This window comes from Paramormyrops kingsleyae, chromosome 8 (genome assembly GCF_048594095.1).
Source record: "Paramormyrops kingsleyae isolate MSU_618 chromosome 8, PKINGS_0.4, whole genome shotgun sequence".
Classification (NCBI taxonomy): domain Eukaryota; kingdom Metazoa; phylum Chordata; class Actinopteri; order Osteoglossiformes; family Mormyridae; genus Paramormyrops; species Paramormyrops kingsleyae.
This window is the reverse complement of record NC_132804.1, coordinates 18,423,208-18,445,658: the sequence shown is the minus strand read 5'-3', so window position 1 is coordinate 18,445,658 and position 22,451 is coordinate 18,423,208. Positions and strand designations below refer to the sequence as shown.

Below are 22,451 nucleotides of genomic sequence, written 5' to 3'. Positions count from 1 at the left end.
TAACTAGAACAACTGGGGGAAAGTGAAGAGATGCCATTATGATGACAGTAAGACATGTTGACTATTAACTGGCTGTTAATCCAAATTGTACATCAGTATATCTGGTACAAAGTGCTCATCAGGATCTGATCTAAAGACTGTATTAGCAAATGCTGGATGTCAATCTCTGACATATTGCCTCAATAGTACAGTAAGATTATGATGTGTGTTGGTGACACGCAAGACGGCATCTGACAGTAGGTTTCCTTTTGATCGGTCACTTTTACGTGATTTTTATTTACCAAAATAAACCAGAATCATCGCAGGTCTTTTACACTGGGATACAAATTAATCTGCAATATCCGTACCAGTTCTGCACACCATTGTGTAACATTTACAGAATATAGCAGCACATTTTGTTTGTCCCACATTTGACTTTAAAACTCTGAGACTACAATCAAAAATATTTTTCTTAAACTGAATACAATAGGAAGTCTACTCCATAAATATAGCACCATAACCAAAATTAAAGATAAAAATCAGGAGAGAAAGTGTTGGATGAAACAGCTGTGCCGCTAATGTTCCATTCTAAGTGACAATCTATGACAGAAAAAATCTAGAACACCACAGTTCTGGTCTCATTGTCCTTCATTGCGAGGCAATCATTGCAGCTGCAGTGTGGCCCTCATTACCAAATGCTGTCTCCTTATGGGCTGCAGTGTGGCCCTCATTACCAAATGCTGTCTCCTTATGGTCATAGTTTATTCCCTGTTAAAAAGAAGCTGTAAATTCCTAGTGTGAATAAACAAACATAGCACACCAAGTAATCATATCTGTTTACTCGACCTTGCCAATTTTTATAAAATAAATTTATTAAATACAGAATTGTGCAAAACAGTTAGGCATAAATGATCATCAGTGTAAAACTGATGTTTGTCAAAGTGTGTTAACCATTTCTAAACCACTCCTAAAGTCACCCCATTATTTGCTACAACCATCCAAGTGTGTGTGTGTGTGTGTGTGTGAGTATGAATGTGTGTGCGTGTGTGTGACTCGATAATTGCTGTTATTGTCTGTTCTTAAAAGTCCTAGGTTTGCAAATTAGCCTTTGGCTAGAAAACCTCCGTACAAAACAACGGTTGCATTGTTTTCACATGTAACATTGTCTTTTGTGCTGCCCTTGCTCAATAAATCCAATAATACACATATACATACATACATATATATATATATTTTTTTTTTTTTTGACTAAACCATTATAACACCTTGTTTGGCCGATTAATACTTCACTGAGCATTTAACTAATTAAGTTAATTATTTGAACTGGTGATTACATCTAACGAATATATACAGAATGGCTGAGGTGCCTCTGAAGAGAGATTTGAGAAACAAAGTGATGTTCATCTAGCCATCCAACAAGACACAAGTAAATATTTGGAGAACAGAAGAAATTCTTGAATACTTTTTGCCCTGTAACTGTTAATTTGCAAAAGATGTAAGTAATAGTGTTTTTTTCTTAGCAAATATAAACACCCTGAGAAATTGTCTTAGGCATCCTCTATAGTCGCTTAAGATTTTTGCATTGTACTGTATATGGAATTACAATTTAAATTTATAATTGCAGCTTTATAACAGTGTGGTAATATTCAGGGTTATTCCATTACAATATTAAAATGTATTTCAAATTACTTTACATTGTTTCTATATTAAAAACATATGTTCCTTGGTATTTTTAATATTGTGTACCAGTAACTAATAACCCTATATGGACATTGTTGCATATATAATATACATATATAGAGTCTCTTCCTTTATAACAGTACATTTCCAGGATATTGGATGAGTTAAGAAAGATTCCCCATTCACACAAGCACATCTTCCATATAACAATTGTGATGATTAAATTACCCTGATTTCTACATTCCCTTACTGGTTATCACCCCTACTGGCTGTTGCTCTGCAGCCTAATCCCTTTCCTATAGTAGGGAATTTTCCAAGACCCTAGGCTGAATTCCAAAACAAAGTTGGTTTGATACATCTAACAGGATGTAAACTGGTGAAATGAAAAGATGGACTCTCCCCCTGTTTTGTTAACTGTTGCATGAGGCTTTAATGTTTTAGTGCTTTACTCAGGAAGTGCCTGCTCTGTGTCTAGTGTGCCACAGTACTATGAAAGCAAGAAGGTCTATCCATAGGCTGACAAAACTGAAACTCACTGCTGAATTTAAAAAATCATGTGCCTTCAAACTGGCTAGAGTAAAGGGAGGGGGAAATAATGCATCCCAATTCACCTCCATCATTTCATGTCCAGGGTGACCTACAGCTGGGGTTTTCACCCACTCACATAAATTACAGCAAACACTGGAGAACTTCCTGTTGAAACCTTGCTGAAGGGCTTTATAGGACACTAGTTAACCATGGAATTTCTTAGCTGCATGCCAAGTGGAACTAAAGGCCTATAAATAGGGTGGGTTGGTTACTGTACTAAAATTTTTATTTCCTATTTCTTTCAGTAGGTGCTTGTATTTAGGGACATCTGGACATAATATGAGCAACTTCGGGGCTGGTCTCCAAACCAAGCTTAGAATTCAAGAGTCCCTCTCAACTTCCTAAGTCAAACACTAGACAAATAAATAAAAACAGTAGTCAGGATTGTTTGTTCCTTTCTATTCCAATAAATACAGGTGAAATATGTGGATGGAAAAAATAAAATCACAATTTTTTTTAAATTTTTTTTTAAAAAGCTGCCACGTACGATGGAGGTGACGGACTGGACAGGACTGGTGAAATCAAAATTCATTGGCAAAACAGAGGGCCGAACTCAAAACCAACACATATATCCATCTAAATGAATGGACCTCGCAGGACAAACTTAAGAAGCAGAGGTTGCTCTAAACAAGGCATGGATGGATTCTATTGGCAGCCAATGCAATTAAAAAAAAAAAAAAAAGAGTTCCTTAGAATGCTGCCATGGAGACACCAACTGAATAGAAACTGTGTAAAGGGAATGGTGGTAAACGCCCAGCGGGTGAGCCTGTGTTTTATCAGTCCCATATAACGTTCCAGGATAATGTGCATATCGTTCACTGTGATGAGATAATCCAGAGGAGCAGAAGGACACACGCGCACACACACGCACATACAGGAGCCACAGTCAGGCTCACGTCTGGTGCACCTCATGGAACATAAGCTCCCGTGGGATGCGGGTCTCTGGGCCGTACAGCTTGTAGGCGCGGCGCCCAAATGCCGCCACCATCTGCTTCACCACTTCGTCGAAGAAGACTGTGGCCAGCTGGGAGTGCAGCAAGGAGCGAAACTCGAAGGAGATCTGGGAGAAGCAGATAAAAACAGGAGCATGAGTGGCAGGAACATGACTGGAGAATAATGGTGGCGGACAGGTAGTCCTTGCAGTATGGTGGAGGAGGTCAAAGACAGTTACTCACAGAAAAATCCACTGTGCAGGTCCGGGGGTAACCAGGGATACCAGGGCTGAAGCGCCATATCGTTTCTAGATGGTTGAAGAGTTTCCCATCTGTACAAACAGCCTAAAGAGAACCCACACATCACAGGTGGAACACATTTTGGCTCAGTCAATGTGCAGTTTTTTTTCATCTGGAAAAAATAAAATCCAGGAAACATTACGTTCTTTAAGAAAGCAGTGCTGTTACCTTGACTAGGTGAGGTCGCACGTTGGTGATCATGGATGTGTATCTTTCCACAACTGGAGGAAAGCCAACCTCCAGCTGGGCCTTAGCATGCCCAGTCCTCTTCATGATGGTCTGGGACTTCTTGCACCATGGCACAAACAGTTTGTAGTCGTCCACGTTGGACACCACATCGTACATCTCCTGCATCGAGTACCTGAATGCATCAAGAGTGAACGGAAGCTGTTGCGCTATACTGTACTTTGATGTGGAGGCTTTTTCCCCACTGTCAACTTGAAATGCAAACATAAGCAGAAACAAATAAGAGCTTTATGTCATAGTTTCTGCTTCAAGTAAAATTTATCATGGAATTAATGCTGCTGTCATTGATATAACAGAGCCAGGCAGATTAGAAGACTGTGCCCAGGATCACACACTTACCCTAGTATTCTACGCTCTGAGTATTCCTTTCTCTTATTTGGTAGACTGAGGAAAGTCCTGCAGTGTGGAGAAGGTGTCGCTTCCAGATCTGAGCAGCAAAGCAATCTGTGGGTCCTTGTCATTAAAATGCCGCAAGATGACAGGTATCTAATGTAAAAGGAAATTGTTGTCAGTCATGCAGCATCACCCCTCTATCCCAAGTGTTTAATACAAATTCTCATATATTATACCTATATGCTGATTTTTTTTCCCACATTTTTAAAAAAATGTTCTGAAAATCATTTACAGCTGTCAGGAGTAATTTCACGTACAGAAAAATCAGACAGATTCAAGTCACACATACATACCTTAGATACTTCAATAAATTTACATATATGACCGTATACAGAAAGCTTGACAAAATTCCTGATCACATCATTGTTTAAATGCAGTTCATTTGGAAATTTTATTCACAATTTCGTTGAACTCGGAATAACAGCAGTGAATCATGCTTCCACGCTATTGGTCCACTACCCGTCGTGACCTCTCACGTCAGGGTTTCCGCCTCACCTGATTGGATGTCGAGGTCTGGGCAACACCGCGCTGGGTCGGCTCGAGCCCATGGCAGCGACCTCGCCAAATGTCCTCACTGCCGCTGGTAACCGGCGGCTCGCCGAAACGGCCATTGTCCAATATCTTCCACCACCCGGCAAATAAAATGTCAAAAATTAGCTTGATAGTTTGCACAATACTACCATAAATGTGCAACCTAAGATCCAAACGTCAAATTACTAAGTTTAAATCCTGTTCGCCGAGTCCACATGAAAAAAGCTCGTTTCACAAAAATATCATATGGATAAATTGGAGGAGATTTCGATCAAGCCGGTAATCAGTCCAACAGCTGAATCATAAATGCCCGCCTTCTCTTCAGCCAAACAAGGTTATCGAGTCACATAGTTTAACTAAGTAAATGTTAGCTGGTTAGCTAGCTAACAAAAAAATGTGCTCCAGTCCGGCCTTTTCATACAGTTACCTTGTATTTGGCTCAGTTGAAAAGAGTTTTCTCCAGCTTCGGTTCAACTCCCCTTTTTACCGACCTTGCGCCGCATACCGGTGTCTGCTGATCGCCTTTCCCCTTCGCTTGTCATCACACGAAACGTCACGCCGTTTCCAAGATACGTCCGAACAGCGATTGGCAAAGCGGAAGTATGCGTCACTGCAAACGCCGCTCCTCCGCGAGAGGGTGTTAAGGTTACAAAGTGCTTAGCGGCTCTTAAAATAGATATCAAATCTCAAAAGACACAAAATAAACCTTTGCACACCTGAAGCATTATATTTGTGTATTATTGTTCCATAATCAGACGAGATGTTCAAAATCTTGTAATTACTGACAATACAAAAGAAAATCATTAGTAAGCAATCATTAAAAGTGATATATAAAATGTTTGGAAATCATTCAAATTAAATGATAGGCCTATGTGAAAAATATGCGTAATTAAATCCAAGGGGATTTATACTGTCTGGTACTTTCAACAGTAAGAATAAGAGGTATGATGTTCAGGGTGAAATATAAGTTATTATTAATATTATTTTGACAGGATTTTGACATTTTATATAAAGCAAATGATTTACCACAATTGCACCCTATAAGTTTCTGCTATGTTCAGCCATCCATCCACCACCTAACTTTATGTCTTTGGATTGTAGGTGGAAATCCATGCAACATAGAATAAACATTCAAATTCCATGTACACAACAGGGGCAGAATTCAATCCTCAATCTTGAAGGTGAAAGGCAACAGGGCTAGGAGTGTCACCATGCTACCCTTAAATTTTAAATGTAGCCTAAATGTCAAAATTAGTCTTCGTTGCTTCTGTTTCTCACTCAGACTGTTGAGACTTATCCTTTTGCCAGAGCAGAAATATATACAGCTCTTGCCAGAAGACTTTATGTAAATCATTATTTCAGGACACAACTCCACACAGACCGAATCAGGCCTTGATTCTGCAATTCCGTAACTGTTAAGTTTCATTCAAGTCACTTGCAATAAGTACATCAGCATTTTCTTTTTACATTACACAGAGGTTTTTTATTCAGTGCACAATTGTTATACATAAAAATGGCGTATGTCTACACAAGCATGATCTGCTGTATAATTGTTCCTGATATCAATAAGGTTTTGTAAGGAACTTACAATTAAAATTTAAATGAATATTTCTACACTGCATCTAGCGTTAGAAATTTCAGTATAATCCAGTCTATAATTATGCAATGCAGAGGCAGAAAAAGCCTGCATTTTGCGAATCTTAAAATTGAACACAGTTTAATCAGCTTTGTGTAAGGCAGGGTAGGGGTCGCGGGAGGGACCCAGCAATGCCGATGGGTTGTGGGATTTTAGGAGGCAAGGTTTAATTAAAAAACTTTTAATTGCCCAAGAGCCAAATAAGGTGAATATTTTGATAAAACGTGTAAAATCCAGACGTACTGCAGCTTTCTGGAACCAGGCAGCCTTTCGCCTACAGCGTGGGTTGCAATTTGTACGACAGCCACTAGGGAGTGGCGCCTACTCCGGGGTACCGCGGAGCGGCGCTGCTCAGTCCGTGAAGGAACTGCCGCACAGCCGCCACCCCTGCGGACGGACAGCTTTCCCGTCGTCTATCTGTCAGAGCAATAAACAACTGCGTGCATGCACGGCCGCCGGAGTAGCCATTCTGTAAATACCACGATAAAACAAGCAACGCATACCTCTCAATCGCGGCCTGATGAAGGAGCTCCGCCCTGACTGACTACGGGAGATGGGAATACTCAGTATAACAGACCAGGTAGGAATGGAAAACATTGCCGCAAAATAACCACATTAATTATCCGGCCGCTTTCAGCATGTATGTTTTCTCCTTAAATCGTTGCAGATGTATTTTGCTTTGCCTTGCATACGCGGACTTGGAAAACTGGCATTTTAAAGACCTTTACTGATCTATTAATTTAAATACTGTTCTTGTCCGTATGGTATAAATAAATATGCAGTCAAGTGTGTATTTAACAGTGTGTATGTACTGTAAGTGTGAACATCAATACATAGCCTGTCTCCATTCTTGTTTCTTTACTGGTGGTTAGTTAATGTTAATTATATTTTTAAATGGTTCGCATAACTTGTGTGGTTAGCTGCTAAGGGAGAAGGCTGATTGTAAGTTTTGACACATACAACGACATTTGCTTTTTTAAAACTGAGAGACGAAGGGACGTCGCAGCCCCGCATTGCCGGGTATTCACACGGTCTCTCGGGTACCAGGCATGGGCTGTACAGCAGGCTGCCTGACATTTTGAACATGCATTTTATCTCGATGACTCAATATTTCTGCAGCTTCAAGTATTTATTATTGACGTCCTTGAATGTTAACCCTGCAGTCGTCTTTTTAAGTCGTACTGTGCGACTACGGTGATGCGTGATTCAATTAACATTGCATTTACCAACAGTTATATTGTAGTACATTACTGCACTGCATTTTCGAAAAACGCTTTATCTGCCTAACAAACACTAAAAGGACACGGGCATTAATGACATGTATTAATTAACCATTAAAACTCGCTTCAGTTAGAAACTTAAATTTCACATCTCTATTAATGCAGTGATACGAAAACAGTTTCAGTTCTTGAGCAGTGCTTGCAGCCTTACACCAACAAATGACTAGTTGTTCGGGGCCTAGGACATTAGAAATCACAAAACATTTGGGTTGTCCATTGCTAGACTGAATACAAGGGAGAGTATAAATGGTATTGTACTGGTACAGTTGTGATCATAGCTAATATATTCTAATGGAAAATGAAATGGACTCCAACAAAACTTCATAGTTTTGTAAAATTTGATTTTTTTAAATTGTGCAAACATGTTGGCAGATATTTGCTTGTTATTGCTGGTGTTGATGTTTTTTGTAGTAGGTATTTTAGATCAGTTATTTATATATATATAGATAAAATTGAATTTGGTGCTAATTGGCTATTGGCTACTATGAATAATGTCATTTTTGCAGACCCCCCTGGTTCAGGCCATCTTTAACCGGAATGCAGATGAAGTCAAAGCATTATTGCACAAGAAGGAGGATGTCAATGTGCTGGTCAGTACATGGAAGGTGTTTCTTTAAACTATGTTCATCTCTTAACAGACCAGGAAATGACTCTTTGGTAACTGGTCCCTAAACATGAGGCGCAGCATCAGTTTCCAAAGGCTGCGATTACCGGAGTATTTCAGTACTTCACCTTTTTGTGGCTACTGGGAACCTATCAACCCATTTCCCATAATTCTTTAAGCACCCCAGGATTACATTGAGCCTGTCCTGAGTGGGCAGGGGACCCTGGATTGGATCCAATTTCGAGACACCATTCCATCTAACTTGGATATTTTTGGACTGTGGGAGAGAATTGGAGTACACAGAGGAACCCCCAAATCATAAAGTGGACGGTCCTTATCTGTTACCGAGCTTTCTGCTTGTTCTTGTGAAGCGTTACTGGTCAATTACTTTTTAATTCAACAATACATCAATACATTTGTTATCTTGTTTTTTGTTGAATTCAGTTGATAGTTTTTGTGGTCATATTTTAAAACTGTTACATTATTTTTAAAAAAGATAATTATTTGAACTCATTCTGGTAGTTGTATGGTGTGCATAGCCCTCAGTGGGTCTCTGTGTTCTTCTCGTCCCCTAAGTCAGTCGCTTCTCTTCCCCTGGGCCTTGCCTACCTGTTTGTGCTGCTCACCTGCATCAGGAGTCTTGATGATTGCTCACAGAATGACGCAGCAATTAATAACATAGCTGAAGGGTGCGATTAGCCTGTGATGTTGGTGCAGCATGCGGTGAAGGGTGCTCTGAAATTCACCCAGGAAGGAATAGTGACATTAAACATGGCTGAGGGTTTTCCTGTGGTTGTACTTGCATTTATGTTAAGCCTATTACTGTCATGACTCCGTGCATTCTTTCCTCTTGGGCAATATGTTTGCACTTTTAGTGCAGATGGTAGCTTGGAGTGTGAATGCTGGACTGCATGGGACAGAGAGCCCAACAGAGTAGCTGCCTGGTTGTTCCTGGTTGTCTTGTAGGGGGCTTGCTCACATTCCTGGAAGATGCTTCAAACTGTTACCAGGTCCCCATACTTGCTGTGATTTCAGTTAATGGGTTGTGAGCTCAGTCAGTCTTGCCAGGAGACGCTTGCTTATGCTAAATAACTTTTTTTAATATTATCTGCTGGATCAGACTTGGAGGGAGACTGAATATCCAGGACCCACTCTGTGTCTGAGGCAGACATTCACCAAATTAAAAATAAAGTGGTTAAAAATATTCTGGATTCCCCCTGTTGTTTGTGTTATCATTGTCTGTTCTGTATGCACAGTCTGGATAAGCCTGATTGATTTGATCTAGCATGTACTAAAATGACATTACAGCAGGCTAGATTTGTGTTTATGTATTGCTCAAATCAGCTGCTCTCTCCCTCTCTCTCTCTCTCTCTCTCTCTCTCTCTCTCTCTTTCTCTCTCTCTTTCTCATTCCCTCCTGTGCATCCTCCCCAGGACCAAGAACGTCGTACACCTCTGCACGCTGCCTCATGCCTCGGTGATGTTTATATAATGGAGCTCCTCATTAATTCAGGTCCGTTACACTTCCTAAACCCGAATAGATGTACTTCACGGTTAAACTGTGTGTCTTTCTCTTTAAGATGCCGATTTCCTCTCTCTCAGGTGCTTGTGTTAATGCTAAGGACCACGCATGGCTGACTCCTCTGCATAGGGCTGCTGCATCACGAAATGAAGTAAGCACACCTGCCTAAAAAAGAAATGAGCAGGAAATGTGTGTGTCAGTGTTTCTTCTATACCTTAACGAGAACATTTTTAATGATGTCTGTAAGCTATAAGTGTTCTTCTGATTGTTACTTAACTGGTAAGCGAGAGGGGCTTGCATCAGCCAGTGTGTCTTATTTGGTCTCCTTACAAGCGTCAGTGACCTACCAGTGATGCAAGATCCTCACATCGCCTTTAACTTTTCCTGGAAGCTCAAAAAAAAAATTGGTGTTTTAGGATGAATAAAAACAGAAGTTTTGGAGTAGGTGTAAAATTTCTTCATCACACCAGATCACTTCCTGCTGTGGAGTAGTAAACATATGCTGTAGCCATTTAATCTGGCCGTGCTTAGTAACCCAGTGAGTTAATGAGGTGGCGTCGTGATGTGTGAACTGTCCCAGAAGGCAGTGGATTTGCTGCTGCGGCAAGGGGCAGAGGTCAACGCACGGGACAAGTCCTGGCTGACAGCCCTGCACGTGGCGGCAGCTGGTCGCGTCGTGCGCTGTGCGGAGGCCCTGTTGCCCCACTTGAGCAGCTTGAACCTGGCTGACAGGATGGGAAGGACAGCCCTACACCATGCGGCCCACAGTGGCCAGCTGGAGGTGAGGGACCTGGGGTCAGAGATCTTGCCATGCTTGGATGCCAGCATCTAGTGTGTGTGGATCATCCGCACATGTCTGTCTTCTGCTTTCAGATGGTGAATTTGCTGCTGAACAGAGGGGTTAATCTCAGTGCCATTGACAAGAAGGACAGACAGGCACTTCACTGGGCAGCTTACATGGGTGAGTTGGACCCGGAATCTTAGTAATAATGTTGGGGTGGGGGAATATGTTACAGTTTAATTAAATAATGAGGGAGTATATCCTCCCTCTTCCCTTGTTGATTATACCTGTTGTTGGACCCTTTAACTTTCTTTACACACATTAATAATAAAATAAAATAAACATTCTACGTACACAGATGCAATCCTATTAATAGGGTGACCTGATAATCCATGTCAGGGAGGACACTTTGAGCTAGGACAGGATTTCTACCACTTCAATTAAAAGGACCTGGGTCACTTTAGCAGTTTTTCAATTAATTATCCGAGCACAGGAGCCTTTCAGTTTTAAAGTAATTTGTAAAATATGAAGTAGCTGAAAGTGTCCTCCTTGACATGGATTATCTGGTCACCCTACTATTAGCCTACAACATGTTTCCCAACCCAGTCCTCAGGCACCCACAGCCAGTACATGTTTTTGCTCCCTCCAAGTTCCCTGCCAGACAGTCCATATCCTTGCTTCCTCCAGGAGCTGGGAGTGAGCAAAAAACATGGACTGGCTGTGAATCCTCGAGGACTGGATTGGGAAACACCAGCCAGACACTATGCTGTATTCCAGGATGTGAAATGTCAAGATATTTTAGGCCTGTAACTTCTGTACGTAATGTAAAGTCTGCCTTCATTTTGCCCCTTGCTCTTTCAGGGCATTTGGAAGTAGTAAAGGTCCTCGTGGTTCGTGGTGCCGACGCGGCCTGCAGGGATGCACAGGGTTATACCCCACTCCATGTTGCCGCTGCCGCCGGCCAGGTTGATGTGCTCAAGTACCTCCTCCAGCTCGGGGCTGAGGTGATTCCAGAGTTCCCTGTGCTCAGATCAAATAATGTGTAGCCAAAAGGAGCCTGATACGGGCTTTATTTTTAATTGAATAATAAGTGAAAAATTCTGCTGCTTACATATTTGAATTTTGGTTGTTTCTTAGCCATGGAATAGCACTCTGGTCCAATTCTTCTGCATACTTTGCAAAGAGCTTGTTCTTCTCTTTGGAACTGGATTCTTCACCTTTTTGGAGCTATTTTCTGCCTGGTGATCATCACTGATCCACAACCTGGTCCTCAGGGGACCCCAGACAGTCCACATTTTTGCTCCCTCCTATCTCTCGGTAGGGAGCAAAAACTTGGGCTGTCTGGGGGTGCCCAGTGGAGTGCCTGTCTAAAGTACCACCTGTTGCCTTCTCCTTCCAAACCCCCCATCCCACGTTGTTCTGCTCTCCGTCCAGATTGACGAGCCGAACGCTTTTGGGAACACAGCGCTGCACATGGCCTGCTATGCTGGTCAGGAGGCAGTAGCCAACGTGCTGGTCAACCGGGGGGCCAACGTGAATCAGCCGAACCTCCGGGGCTGCAGCCCCCTCCACCTGGCTGCTGTTTCCACCAACGGGGCTTTGTGCCTGGAGCTCCTGGTCAACAATGGAGCTGATGTCAACATGCAGGTCCGTGGAGATGACCACCTTACTGTCACGGGAGAGGAATCTGCTCTTTGTAACTGCCTTCTCTAGAAATTGTTCAATGTTCGAGAGCATCTAAGGACCTTATCAGGGCTCTTCAGTTGTATCAAATGAGCTGTTTGTTTGGTTGGCAGCGGTTCGTTGACTCTTTCTTTCTTCTGTAGAACAAAGAAGGGAAAAGCCCCCTGCACATGGCAGCCATTCATGGACGCTTTACCCGTTCCCAGATCCTCATACAGAATGGTGAGAAGACAGGAACTCAGAGTTTCATGTCTATGTCTACTTGTGACCTGATCATTCTACTCATTCACCCATGTTTCTCATAGGTGCGGAGATTGACTGCGTGGATAAGTTTGGCAATACCCCTCTTCACATTGCTGCTAAGTATGGCTATGAGCTGTTGATTAGCACCCTGATGACCAACGGTGCCGATACAGCCCGGTAAGCGCAAGGCTGAGACCTTCCAGCCAAACGGGTGATTTGGATGGGCTTTGAGTGTGATAGTGGCCTGATCCGCCTGAAAATGGCTACCTTTAGACCTGTCAGTCATTTGTGTGCAGCTGCCTTTGATACAAAGCTCTGTGTTTTTAGACAGGGGGTCCGTGGGATGTTCCCCCTGCACTTGGCCGTCCTCTACGGGTTTTCAGACTGTTGTCGCAAGTTGCTTTCCTCAGGTGAGGATCTCAGAATCAGCCTCCCTCAGACTCCATGTGCTATGAGGACTTATCTTAACAGATTTAACTATGTTGTTGCTTCTTTGTGTAATGCCAGTCTTTAATGGTTAAGAATAAGTCATTTTCTGATTTATTGTTCTGTCCAAATTGGCTGAGTTGGTGGTATTTAACAGAAAGTTCCTTGGTAATTCTGCCATTGCAGCTACTGGGGTTTACAGGGTCATTAGTCATCTTCTAAAAATTAATTCAACGTTTTAAGAAGCTCTAATGTTAAATCTGCTTTAGTTGCACATTGATATTGCAGTTGGGGGGGACACACTGCCAATTTTAATTCTGTACTATGCATAAAAAAACTGTCTCCTCGTGAAGGTGGTGACAGTTCAGTAAAACATGGAGCAGCCTGACTTGTGTTTTTTTGGTTAAAGGAGTATTTTTAATAGCGTTCTAAATGTAGGCAGGACAAACGCACCTCACTGTTCCTATGATTGTTTGTTGCCCTTTTTAAAGGAAGTGAAGTAAATGAGTCATTTTAGTAATCAGAGTAAAACTGTTTAGTTAAAATTGCAGGCACTTCATTGGCTGGAGACAGTAGTGCCTTAGTGCTTATGATATTTTTGCACAATTAACTTTTCTACTTGGCCAGTTTAACTACAAAAAGAGCCACAATAATATACATCCTTAGATTTAACATGGACCTGCAATTTCATGATACCTGCTTTTCAGAAATAGCCATAAAATACAAAAAGTTCCCTTCATGTTATCAAGTCCTGCATAATAGAATGTACTATTACTATCGAATTTAATTGTGTTTTGAAAATAGAATGCCCAAGAAATTTCATTGCGGGTGAATGCTGCCTCAGTCGGATCTCAGTTTGGGGTATACTTTGAACCGTGTCTGAATTGCTTTTGCTTTTGTGGAGTCATGCTGTGTGTCTTTCCTTCTCTGGTAACCCTGCAGGTCAGTTGTACAGCATTGTGTCGTCTCTGAGCAATGATCAGGTGCTGTCAGCCGGATTCGACATAAACACCCCAGACAATCTTGGGAGGACCTGTCTACACGCTGCTGCATCCGGAGGGTGAGTCAGCAGTGTTCAGTCTTTGGCAAATGGGTCTGGTCCAACAGGAAATCCGAACACCAGTCCTCTGTCCACTGGCTATGACTTGGAGTCAGACTGCATGAGGAGGATTAACACTTCTTTGTGGTCCACCACTGCTTTCCAGAAATGTGTTTTGTGTCTTTCAGAAATGTTGAATGTCTTAACTTGCTGTTGAGCAGCGGTGCTGACATGAGTAAGAAGGACAAGTTTGGAAGGTATGTAAGATGTGGCCCTCAAAATCCCCAACATGTACCAATGATTACATATGGTTTTAGAAGCAGGTTTATTTGGTCAAGTATGTTCACACACAGGGAATTTGTCTCCACTGTCACTCATGCATAGTTTGAGACAGTTTAGGCAATTCAATGGTCACATACAGTCCAGTTGATATGTACAACGTGCATGTGTGGTTGGTAAGTGTATCAAAACTGAGTGCATGTGTAAGGCATTCGGGAATAAATGTGGATTAAGTACAGTGAGTCATAAGTGACGTGTTAAGAGGTTGGTGGTGTTAACAGGTCAACTGCACTGAGGCAACTGGGTCAGCTGTTCGTATGAGTGAGGGATTGTGGGAAGAAACTGTTCTTGCACCTGTTTGTTTAGCACACTGATCTGTAGCACCTGTTGTAGGGGAGAAGTTCAGAGAGGAGGTGGATCAAGTGTGAGGGGTCTGTGATAACCTTTCCTGTCCTTTTCCTGGTTCAGGATGAATACAGGTCCTGGGGGGGCAGGTTAACACTGATGATCTTTTCCATGGGCCTGATTATTCATTGCAGGCTGCTCTTGTCTTTTTTTGGTGCTTCATCCATCCCGGACTGTGATGGACGAACAGAGACTCATAGATTGGTGTGCAGTATCTGCTATGGCTGGGTGAACATCCTCAGCTGGTGCAGGAAATACATCCTCTGCTGGGCCTGTTATATGATGCACTCCATGTTTACGTCTCCCATTTCAGGGCCTGGGAGATTATAGATCCCAGAAATGTAAAGGTTTCCAGGGCAGACAGAAAAGTAATCCATTAAAGACGGTGGAAAGTTCTGGTGCAGAAAGTACAAATCCAGATCAAGGCTGGATTTGACAGATGTGCTTAAAGAGTCTCGGTAATAGAGACATGAATTAGAGAGCAGTCCTGCTCACTCTCCCTTATACCTCACACAGAACTCCACTGCACTACGCCTCAGCCAACGCAAACTACCAGTGCACAGTGACCCTGGTGACCGCTGGTGCTGAGGTCAATGCGGCCGACAGCAAAGGCTGCACCCCTCTGCACTACTCCGCTGCATCTCAGACCTTCCGCCGGTATGTTGGCCCGTCTTGTTGCTGATGAATAGGCTTCGTCTGATCTTGTGGACTCATTTGTCATTTTCTAGAGCCAGAGCTTGGTTTTGAAATGACTTCCTTTTCAGACACATTAAGTAAGAGTGCACTGCGACATTATTTGTGCCCCCTTAAGTAAAGTGTTCCCCAGTATTCCTCCTAGCTAGAAATGAGTAGCGTTTCTGTGTATTTATGGGTCTGTTACCTGCTTGTGACTGACAGTTTGTGGGGTGATGCTGTCTTTGCAGAGTGGACAGACATTACTCTGGGGAGAAGGAGCACTGTGCGAAGGAGACCTTTTTGTGAGTGTCTGCTACCGGTTCAACTGCACTTAATCTGTCACGGGCATCTCAATTGCATTTAGCTGCTGCTAGCTATTGAAAAACTGGCAAAGAAAATTATTAAAACTGGCAAAGAAACAGCAAGATTTACACTGCTGCACTTCATGAGTGTCCATTGAGCTGTGGTTAGGGGTATGGAGGGGTGGGGGGGTGATCATCAAACACCCTATTGGTGGACGTCGTGTTGATGTGCCACACTCCTGTTTTAACATTCGTGTTCCGCCGTGTGACACGTCAGCTGCTTGGAGTATTTACTGGACAACGGTGCCGACCCGACACTGCGCAATAGCAGCGGTTACAGTCCTGTTCACTATGCAGCTGCCTTCGGCAACAAGCAAAATATCGAACTGGTGAGTTTCACGGGGTGCTGGAAACTGCAGTCTGGTTTGGCAGCAGCATGATGCCAAGGATTGGGATGATCCTGGCCGCTGAATTTACGGCTGTCATTTTCATTTCTACTCCAGCTGTTGGAAATGTCTTTCAACTCTCTGGGAGATGTGGAGAGCAGCTTTCCTGTTAGTCCTTTGCACTTGGCGGTAAGCGTGCATCTTGCGTCATGTGACGTAAATTTTGTGTTTTATGTGACCCTCTTTGAAAGACAGTCACAATTAGAATTAGAATTTTAGAATTTAGTGATCAGCGGTCATTAACACACCACAACACACAGTGTGTAACAACGAAATGTGTCCTCTGCATTTAACCCATATGAGACTTTCGTGACATAGCAGGGGGCAGCTAATTCAGCCCCCGGGGAGCAGCGCTTGGGGGCGGTACCTTGCTCAGGATACCTCAGTGGTGCCTTGCTGGTCGGGGAGTCGAATCGGCAATCTTTCAATTACATCTGTGCTTCTCTAACTTTCAAGCCAGCACTGCCCATTAGCCACCATTATTAGCACACAGCATGAACTCAGTGCTTAAGTGAAATCCAGGAACTTTTAATTGACTTGGTAGTTTACAAATTCTGCCCTAGCTCAAAGTGTCCCCTGACATGGATTATCTGGTCACCCTACCCTAACCTTAATGCTAAAATCATCTCTAACCCCTTATCTAACCCCTGCCAATTAGGCGTATAACGGTCACTGTGAAGCGGTGCATGTGCTGGCGGAGACGCTGGTCAGTCTGGACGGGCGCGATGCAGCCGGCCGCACTGCGCTCTACCTGGCCGCCCAGAGGGGGCACTGTCGCTGCGTGGAGGTGCTGCTAGCCCACGGAGCCTCCTGCCTCGTCAGGGATCGCCGCCGCAAGTGGACCCCCCTGCACGCTGCAGGTGCGGAGCCCGTTTTCGCACGCCTGAGCCCCGGCTCCTTACCTCCCCTGTGCTGATGCCCGTTCTCCCCACAGCGGCCGGCGGCCACGCCACGTGCCTGATGCGGCTGCTCAGCAGCCGGGAGAAACCAGACATGGTGGACGTCACGGACGCCCTGGGACAGTAAGTCGACGCCTCCTGTGACATTGGGCGAGTCCCCGGGCTGTCGGGCATGATAATCGTGACGTACCCCCCCTTCTCCCCGTGGCAGGACGCCCCTGATGCTGGCCGTGCTGGGTGGCCACCTCGACTGCGTCTGCCGCCTGCTGGAGAGGGGCGCGCTGCCGGACATGGCGGACAAGGCCGGCCGGACAGCTCTGCACCGGGGGGTGACCGACCGCCGTCTGCCTTTCACCCAGTCAGGCTTGTTAAGGCATGACCAGGCCTTGGCTTGTCTCCAGGGCTTTCAAAGTGGTTGAGGTTCCCTCTCCTTCTCGACCAGGCGGCCTTGGGCCGCGGTGACTGTGTATCGGCCCTGCTGGAGCACGAGGCCTACACCCTGTGCCGGGACGCCCGGGGCCGCCCCCCACTGCACATGGCTGCCTCCCGCGGCCATGCAGAAGTCCTGAGCTGCCTGCTGGGGGCTGCTGCCCGCGCTGACCCCCTGGACTGCCTGCTGGACTATGGGGGCTACATGCCCTTACACTGGGCCGCGTACCACGGTGAGTCTGCCCCCAGGCCCCAGGCTCCCTGCCACTTCTGATCTCCTTTTTGTTTAGTTTGCACCAAAAGTATTTTCCTTTGTCTATATAAGAGAAAAAGAATTAATCTTCCATTAAACAACAAAATAAATGTTTACTGGCTCTTGTAGCTCCACAAGTAGGGCATTGCACTAAGGATGCGTGTAAATGAAAATGCGTACCAGTAAAACAGTGCTATAAAAATATTGCTCAAAAATTGCTGTCTGCCTTTAAACAAAACTGACCTGAGACCTGCTGGGTGTTTGACTTCCATCTGTCTGGCATCTTATTTTCTCAGGACATGAAGATTGTCTGAAAGTTTTACTTGAACGCAACGCAGTCAGCATCCAGGAGGGGAACTCCTTTACTCCCTTGCACTGTGCCCTGTAAGTATAACCATACCTGCAGGCCGTCCGCACCCTGCCTCCCCTACACCCTGTCTCTCTGTCTCCCAGGCTAAATGGCCACGATGCGGCGGCACGGCTGCTGGTGGAGGCAGTTGGCACATGGGCTGTGAACGTTCCGGATGCAGCGGGGAGGCAAGTATGCCAATTCCTCTATGGCAGTGATTAAAGGTTTAAAAGGCATGTATTAACTTTGTGAGAGGAACCGGTCCTGTGTAAATGGTCTGAGGTCTCCTGCTAGCTTTTATCATAATATCATTATACTTTCAGATATGTGCCTAAAGATATAGTGTTATTCCATGTGGTCGGGCTAACGGGCTGCCCTGTGCTGTGCCTGTAGGACCCCGCTTCACGCCTCCGCCTTTGCAGAGAGCTCGGTGGGGCTGCAGCTGCTCCTGAGCCATGGTGCCCAGGTTAACGCCGTGGACCGTGTGGGGCGCACAGCCCTGATGGTGGCGGCGGACAGGGGACACAGTGCGGCCGTGGGTCAGTGTGGAGCAGCACAGCAGTGGAGTTGGAGGCCCAACATTTCTGCCCTCCGATTAGTGGTTGACTAATTATTTTGCACTGCATAATACTTAAAGTACGGAATCTGTTTCTTTGTAAAGAACTACGAGTGGGTTGTATCTGTGCTGCAGGTATCAATATAATATTAATATGGTATCTGTGACCTCTCTGTCACCTCTCTAACCCGTGTGTATTAATGAGTTCTTCCTGACCTCCGCAGAGATCCTAGTGCGGCAGGCAAAGGCTGACCTGAACCTCGCGGACGCAAACGGCAACACAGCCCTGCACCTGGCCTGCGGCAGGGTGAGCATGCAGGATTTTAATGTTACATGTGTTAACGCTGTAACGTGTTTACTGTGGGTCAGTCGGCTGGGTTGTGTGTGTGTGTGTGTATGTGTGTGTGTAGATTAGGTTTATATTACGTTGTGGGGACCAAATGTCTGCCAAAATGTAATAAGACTGCTATTTTGACGCTGTGGGGACCATTTTTCAAGTCCCCACAAATATTTGTGAAGGCAATCAAAAAACTAAAAATTCCAAAAGTGTTGGATTACTTATGGTTCAGGTTAGGGCTGGGTGTAGGGGTTAAGGTCGTCATGTTGGGATTAGAGTCCCCATAAAAATATAATTACAAACCTGTGTGTGTGTGTCGTGGTGTCCTCAGGCTCATGAGATGTGCGCCCTGCTGATCCTCTCGGACCTGGAAGACCAGACCCTCATCAATGCAGCTAACAGCGCCCTGCAGATGTGAGTCTGCTGCTGTTTTTTCTCTAAGTGTGTCCCGGCGCCTCAGGGCGCAGCGTCCCGGCGCTACAGGGCGCAGCGTCCCGGCGCCACAGGGCGCAGCGTCCCGGCGCCACAGAGCGCCGTGCCCGCTGACGTGTGGCCGGCCTTTGCCCGCAGGCCCCTACACATGGCAGCGCGGAACGGCCTGGCCACCGTGGTGCAGGTGCTGCTGAGCCGAGGGGCAGCCGTGCTGGCAGAGGACAAGGAGGGTAAGTCACACCCAAGGCCTGAGAGCGCTGCCCACATTCTGACCACGCCCCCAACTAAACCCGCCCCTGTATTCATATCTCTAACCAGACCCACCACTGAAACCATGCTGTACTGCTGTAATATATGTATCCATTAATGATCACATCCATGGCTAAAATACTATTGCAAGCCTAATTGCAGAGGACGCTGATTGGTATAATTCAGTATTATTATTATTACTGTTATTATTTTCATCATTCAGTTTGTTGCATTCTGTTGATTAATGCATTGTTACAGTGTTCCAGTATTTAAGTTACTTATATGTCACTGACCTCACTGTACTGTAGAGCTTTACGAATGACTGTAAGTTTATTCCAAATTCAGCCCCTGACCCGAACTGATTTCCAGCTTGTCAAGCGTGACCTGATACTTTTGAATTGGTACCCAAGCAAACACTTAAAAATGGCCTCATTATATGCAGCTTTGTTTGTGATGCACTGGTAAGCAGGCGACTGTTCAGCACATCACTCAGTCTGTCTGAGGCCACTTAGGGAGGGGGGCTGTCTGTGCGTATGGTTACTGCTGGCCGGACCTTCTCCTAAGCCCTGTCTGCGTCTCCCTCAGGTCGCACCCCTGCCCTGGCCTGTGCCCCTAACAAAGACGTGGCCAACTGCCTTGCCCTCATCCTGTCTACCATGAAGCCTTTCCCCCCCAGAGTGCGTTCGGCCCCCCCACTGGGGGGTGTGAACCTGTTGAAGCACTGCGGCATCGCAGCAGCCCGTGGCCCCCTGCCCAACGGCAGCCTGAGACACGGCTACAACGGCAGCCGGCGGCGCCGCACCCTGGGGCCTGATGGCTGCCTCTCTGAGTGAAGCCCCCTCCCCCCCCCCCCCCCCACTCCCTCACTCTACCCCCCCTGCACCTCGAAAGCAGGGAACCGTGTCTTTTGTAAGCTTGCATGGGATCAGTTCTCTCTGACAGTGCAGTTATACCGATATGCAGCTAATCGCCACTTTACGTTCACGTCTGCCATTTCTCTCCTCAAGTGCAATAGCATCTAACTCTGGGAGAAGCTCAGTCCGACTAGGCACGTCCATATCAGTCAAACGCACAAGCTTTAAAGAAAACAAGCAGCCGTGATACTTTTTAACCGTGTCCCTCATGTGTAGTCAGCAGGGGAAATTAAGTTAAACGTCATGCATTTGAGCTCCCAAAACTCTTCCCACCCTGTCCTTTCTCACAATTAAGAACAAATTGTGACTTGGTGGGAAAGAGTGACTCAGTTTTTAACCCAGAGGCATCTCTATTGGTCAGTGTGAATTGAAGTGTTCATGAAAATGCTTGTCAAACTTTGTGGGACCTGAAGCACTAGGTTAATGCAGTCAGACTGTGCTTCAGGTGCAAGAGGTTACAGAGTAACCAGGTGTGTTTTTGACTAAAACTAGGTGGCAGGGGGGTATAGAGCATTTAATCCCATGACACTTTTAATACACTTAACCATGTAACAAGTAAAAGCAATCTTATATCCAGGTGTTGTTCCAGAACTATCACACATCGTCCTTAATTTCTCATCATATATGTGGACATTTTGCACAAATTAGTTGGGGGCTGGAGAGTCTAAAAGACCCTCTAATCCAAAGCAGACTCCGCTAATTGTCTTTTCAGAGGTCTGCTTTCAGATGCTGATCAAAAGGAGACTGGCAGCGCCTACCTCACCTCAAATGTTTCCAAGGAAACGCACAGCCCCAATGGGAAGAGACTTGAAACACCTTTTAGACTGAGGGGAGAAATTAATTAGTCTTGGTTGTTTTTTCAGCAGTACAGAGCTGTAGGATGTGGGTTATCAGGGGAGGTAAAGCAGAATCTTTCAGAGAAGGGAAATACTGGTCCAGTAAGCATTTTACTGGAATTGCTGAATTTAATTCAGTATTTTGCCTGTAAGATTAAAATGAAAGGAAATTAGTGAGTTCGGTATTAGGGTGAGTTAAAGGAATCAAAGCAGCATAAGGAAGCAAGAATGCAACATATACTGGCCAGCTTGATATGAAAAAGCCATTTAAGGCTCCTCTTGAACATGTGACCATACCATCACATTTTTATTTCTTTTTTTTTGTTTGTTTCAAAACTTTCACTTCAAGTGCTATAGGAATAGAGGGAGCTTTTTGGTTCAGGATTTATTAAAAACATCACATGTGAGGTACAGGAACATGTTTACAGGAAAAGACCAAAGGACATTTTATATAATCACTCTTATGAATACTTAAGCCCTGAAAAGCCACCAGGTATCCACACTAGACGCTGTAAAGACATAATTTGCTTGGAATTGCAGGTTAGTTTCTTTAGAAGGAATGTAACTTTGTGGGTGGTATCATTGCTCGACACATGGACTTGGTACCATCAGTATTTACATGTGAGCAGAGTGTGATTTTACTGTCCGACGGCTCGTGTGGTGGAAAGGTGAAAGTGTTGGATTCTGTTTATTGTCCTTTGGGTTTTCTGTTGATGAGCATTGACTCCTTGTAGCAGACTCTTGTAGCTAGGAACCTGCATCATGTTGCACATGATTACATCCTGGTCGTCACAGGGGTTGACAAACGTATTCATGGTGGAAATACTGAACTCCCCAAAAGGCCTGTTTCACCCTTCCTTATAGTCAGAGGTAGGCTCTTTACATGGCAGTGATCAAAGGAAATTGAAGCCTTAGCCAAATTGTGAATTGGTCTCATACACAGTATATGCCTTATTTAGTCATGATGATGTTATAGTAAAGGTGATATGGAGCTAAAGGGATGGACGGACCTTTACGTTTGTTACTCTTTATTTTTATGGTGATAGGAATCTGCTCCAAACCAGATTTATTTTTGCGAGGATCACAGCTGTTACAGTTTTATAGAATTCTAAGCATTTGTTTCACAAACTGCACAGTCTCTGCTGTGTCTTCATAGCACCATTGGTTTATGGGAAACTAAAATCTAGGACCAGGATGAGGTTAAGGCCTTTTCTTAAATGTAAAAATT

General features: G+C 44.7%; 2 protein-coding genes across 3 annotated transcripts; one reads left to right on the top strand and one right to left on the bottom strand.

The window, feature by feature from the left end:
• Nucleotides 1-2,631: 2,631 nt before the first annotated feature.
• Nucleotides 2,632-5,229, bottom strand: LOC111855216 (coenzyme Q-binding protein COQ10 homolog A, mitochondrial-like). The gene is made up of 6 exons (XM_023834023.2): nucleotides 5,077-5,229; nucleotides 4,614-4,739; nucleotides 4,065-4,211; nucleotides 3,648-3,840; nucleotides 3,423-3,524; nucleotides 2,632-3,307 (listed from the first exon to the last, which is right to left on the bottom strand). The coding sequence occupies exons 2-6, from the start codon at nucleotides 4,727-4,729 to the stop codon at nucleotides 3,140-3,142; spliced, it is 726 nt and encodes a 241-aa protein (XP_023689791.2). The 5' UTR covers nucleotides 4,730-4,739; nucleotides 5,077-5,229; the 3' UTR covers nucleotides 2,632-3,139.
• A 1,411-nt stretch (nucleotides 5,230-6,640) lies between these two features.
• ankrd52b (ankyrin repeat domain 52b) lies at nucleotides 6,641-20,324 on the top strand. Of its 2 annotated transcripts, none has more exons than XM_072715396.1 (28): nucleotides 6,641-6,865; nucleotides 8,072-8,155; nucleotides 9,603-9,681; nucleotides 9,771-9,841; nucleotides 10,274-10,471; nucleotides 10,564-10,651; nucleotides 11,333-11,475; nucleotides 11,906-12,118; nucleotides 12,298-12,376; nucleotides 12,460-12,574; nucleotides 12,725-12,807; nucleotides 13,766-13,883; nucleotides 14,051-14,119; nucleotides 15,063-15,203; nucleotides 15,470-15,523; nucleotides 15,801-15,912; nucleotides 16,027-16,098; nucleotides 16,628-16,829; nucleotides 16,904-16,991; nucleotides 17,080-17,197; nucleotides 17,311-17,530; nucleotides 17,847-17,934; nucleotides 18,004-18,087; nucleotides 18,293-18,438; nucleotides 18,680-18,762; nucleotides 19,124-19,206; nucleotides 19,363-19,454; nucleotides 20,059-20,324. In XM_072715396.1, exons 1-28 carry the CDS (start codon nucleotides 6,839-6,841, stop codon nucleotides 20,304-20,306), a joined length of 3,198 nt encoding a protein of 1,065 aa, XP_072571497.1. In that variant the 5' UTR covers nucleotides 6,641-6,838; the 3' UTR covers nucleotides 20,307-20,324. The 2 variants fall into 2 exon arrangements, with proteins under 2 accessions (XP_072571497.1, XP_072571496.1); XM_072715395.1 differs by having other exon boundaries at nucleotides 10,271-10,471.
• The last annotated feature ends 2,127 nt before the right edge of the window (nucleotides 20,325-22,451 follow it).

Coding starts and splice junctions, on each gene's coding strand:
- LOC111855216 (XM_023834023.2), bottom strand. CDS start 4,729: ATGGCCGTTTCGGCGAGCCGCCGGTTACCAGCGGCAGTGAGGACATTT. Junction 3,841..4,064: donor TCAGAGCGTAGAATACTAGG/GTAAGTGTGTGA, acceptor TGATGCATTCAG/GTACTCGATGCAGGAGATGT. Junction 3,525..3,647: donor TGCGACCTCACCTAGTCAAG/GTAACAGCACTG, acceptor GGTTCTCTTTAG/GCTGTTTGTACAGATGGGAA.
- ankrd52b (XM_072715395.1), top strand. CDS start 6,839: ATGGGAATACTCAGTATAACAGACCAG. Junction 15,204..15,469: donor GCATCTCAGACCTTCCGCCG/GTATGTTGGCCC, acceptor CTGTCTTTGCAG/AGTGGACAGACATTACTCTG. Junction 16,830..16,903: donor GACCCCCCTGCACGCTGCAG/GTGCGGAGCCCG, acceptor TTCTCCCCACAG/CGGCCGGCGGCCACGCCACG.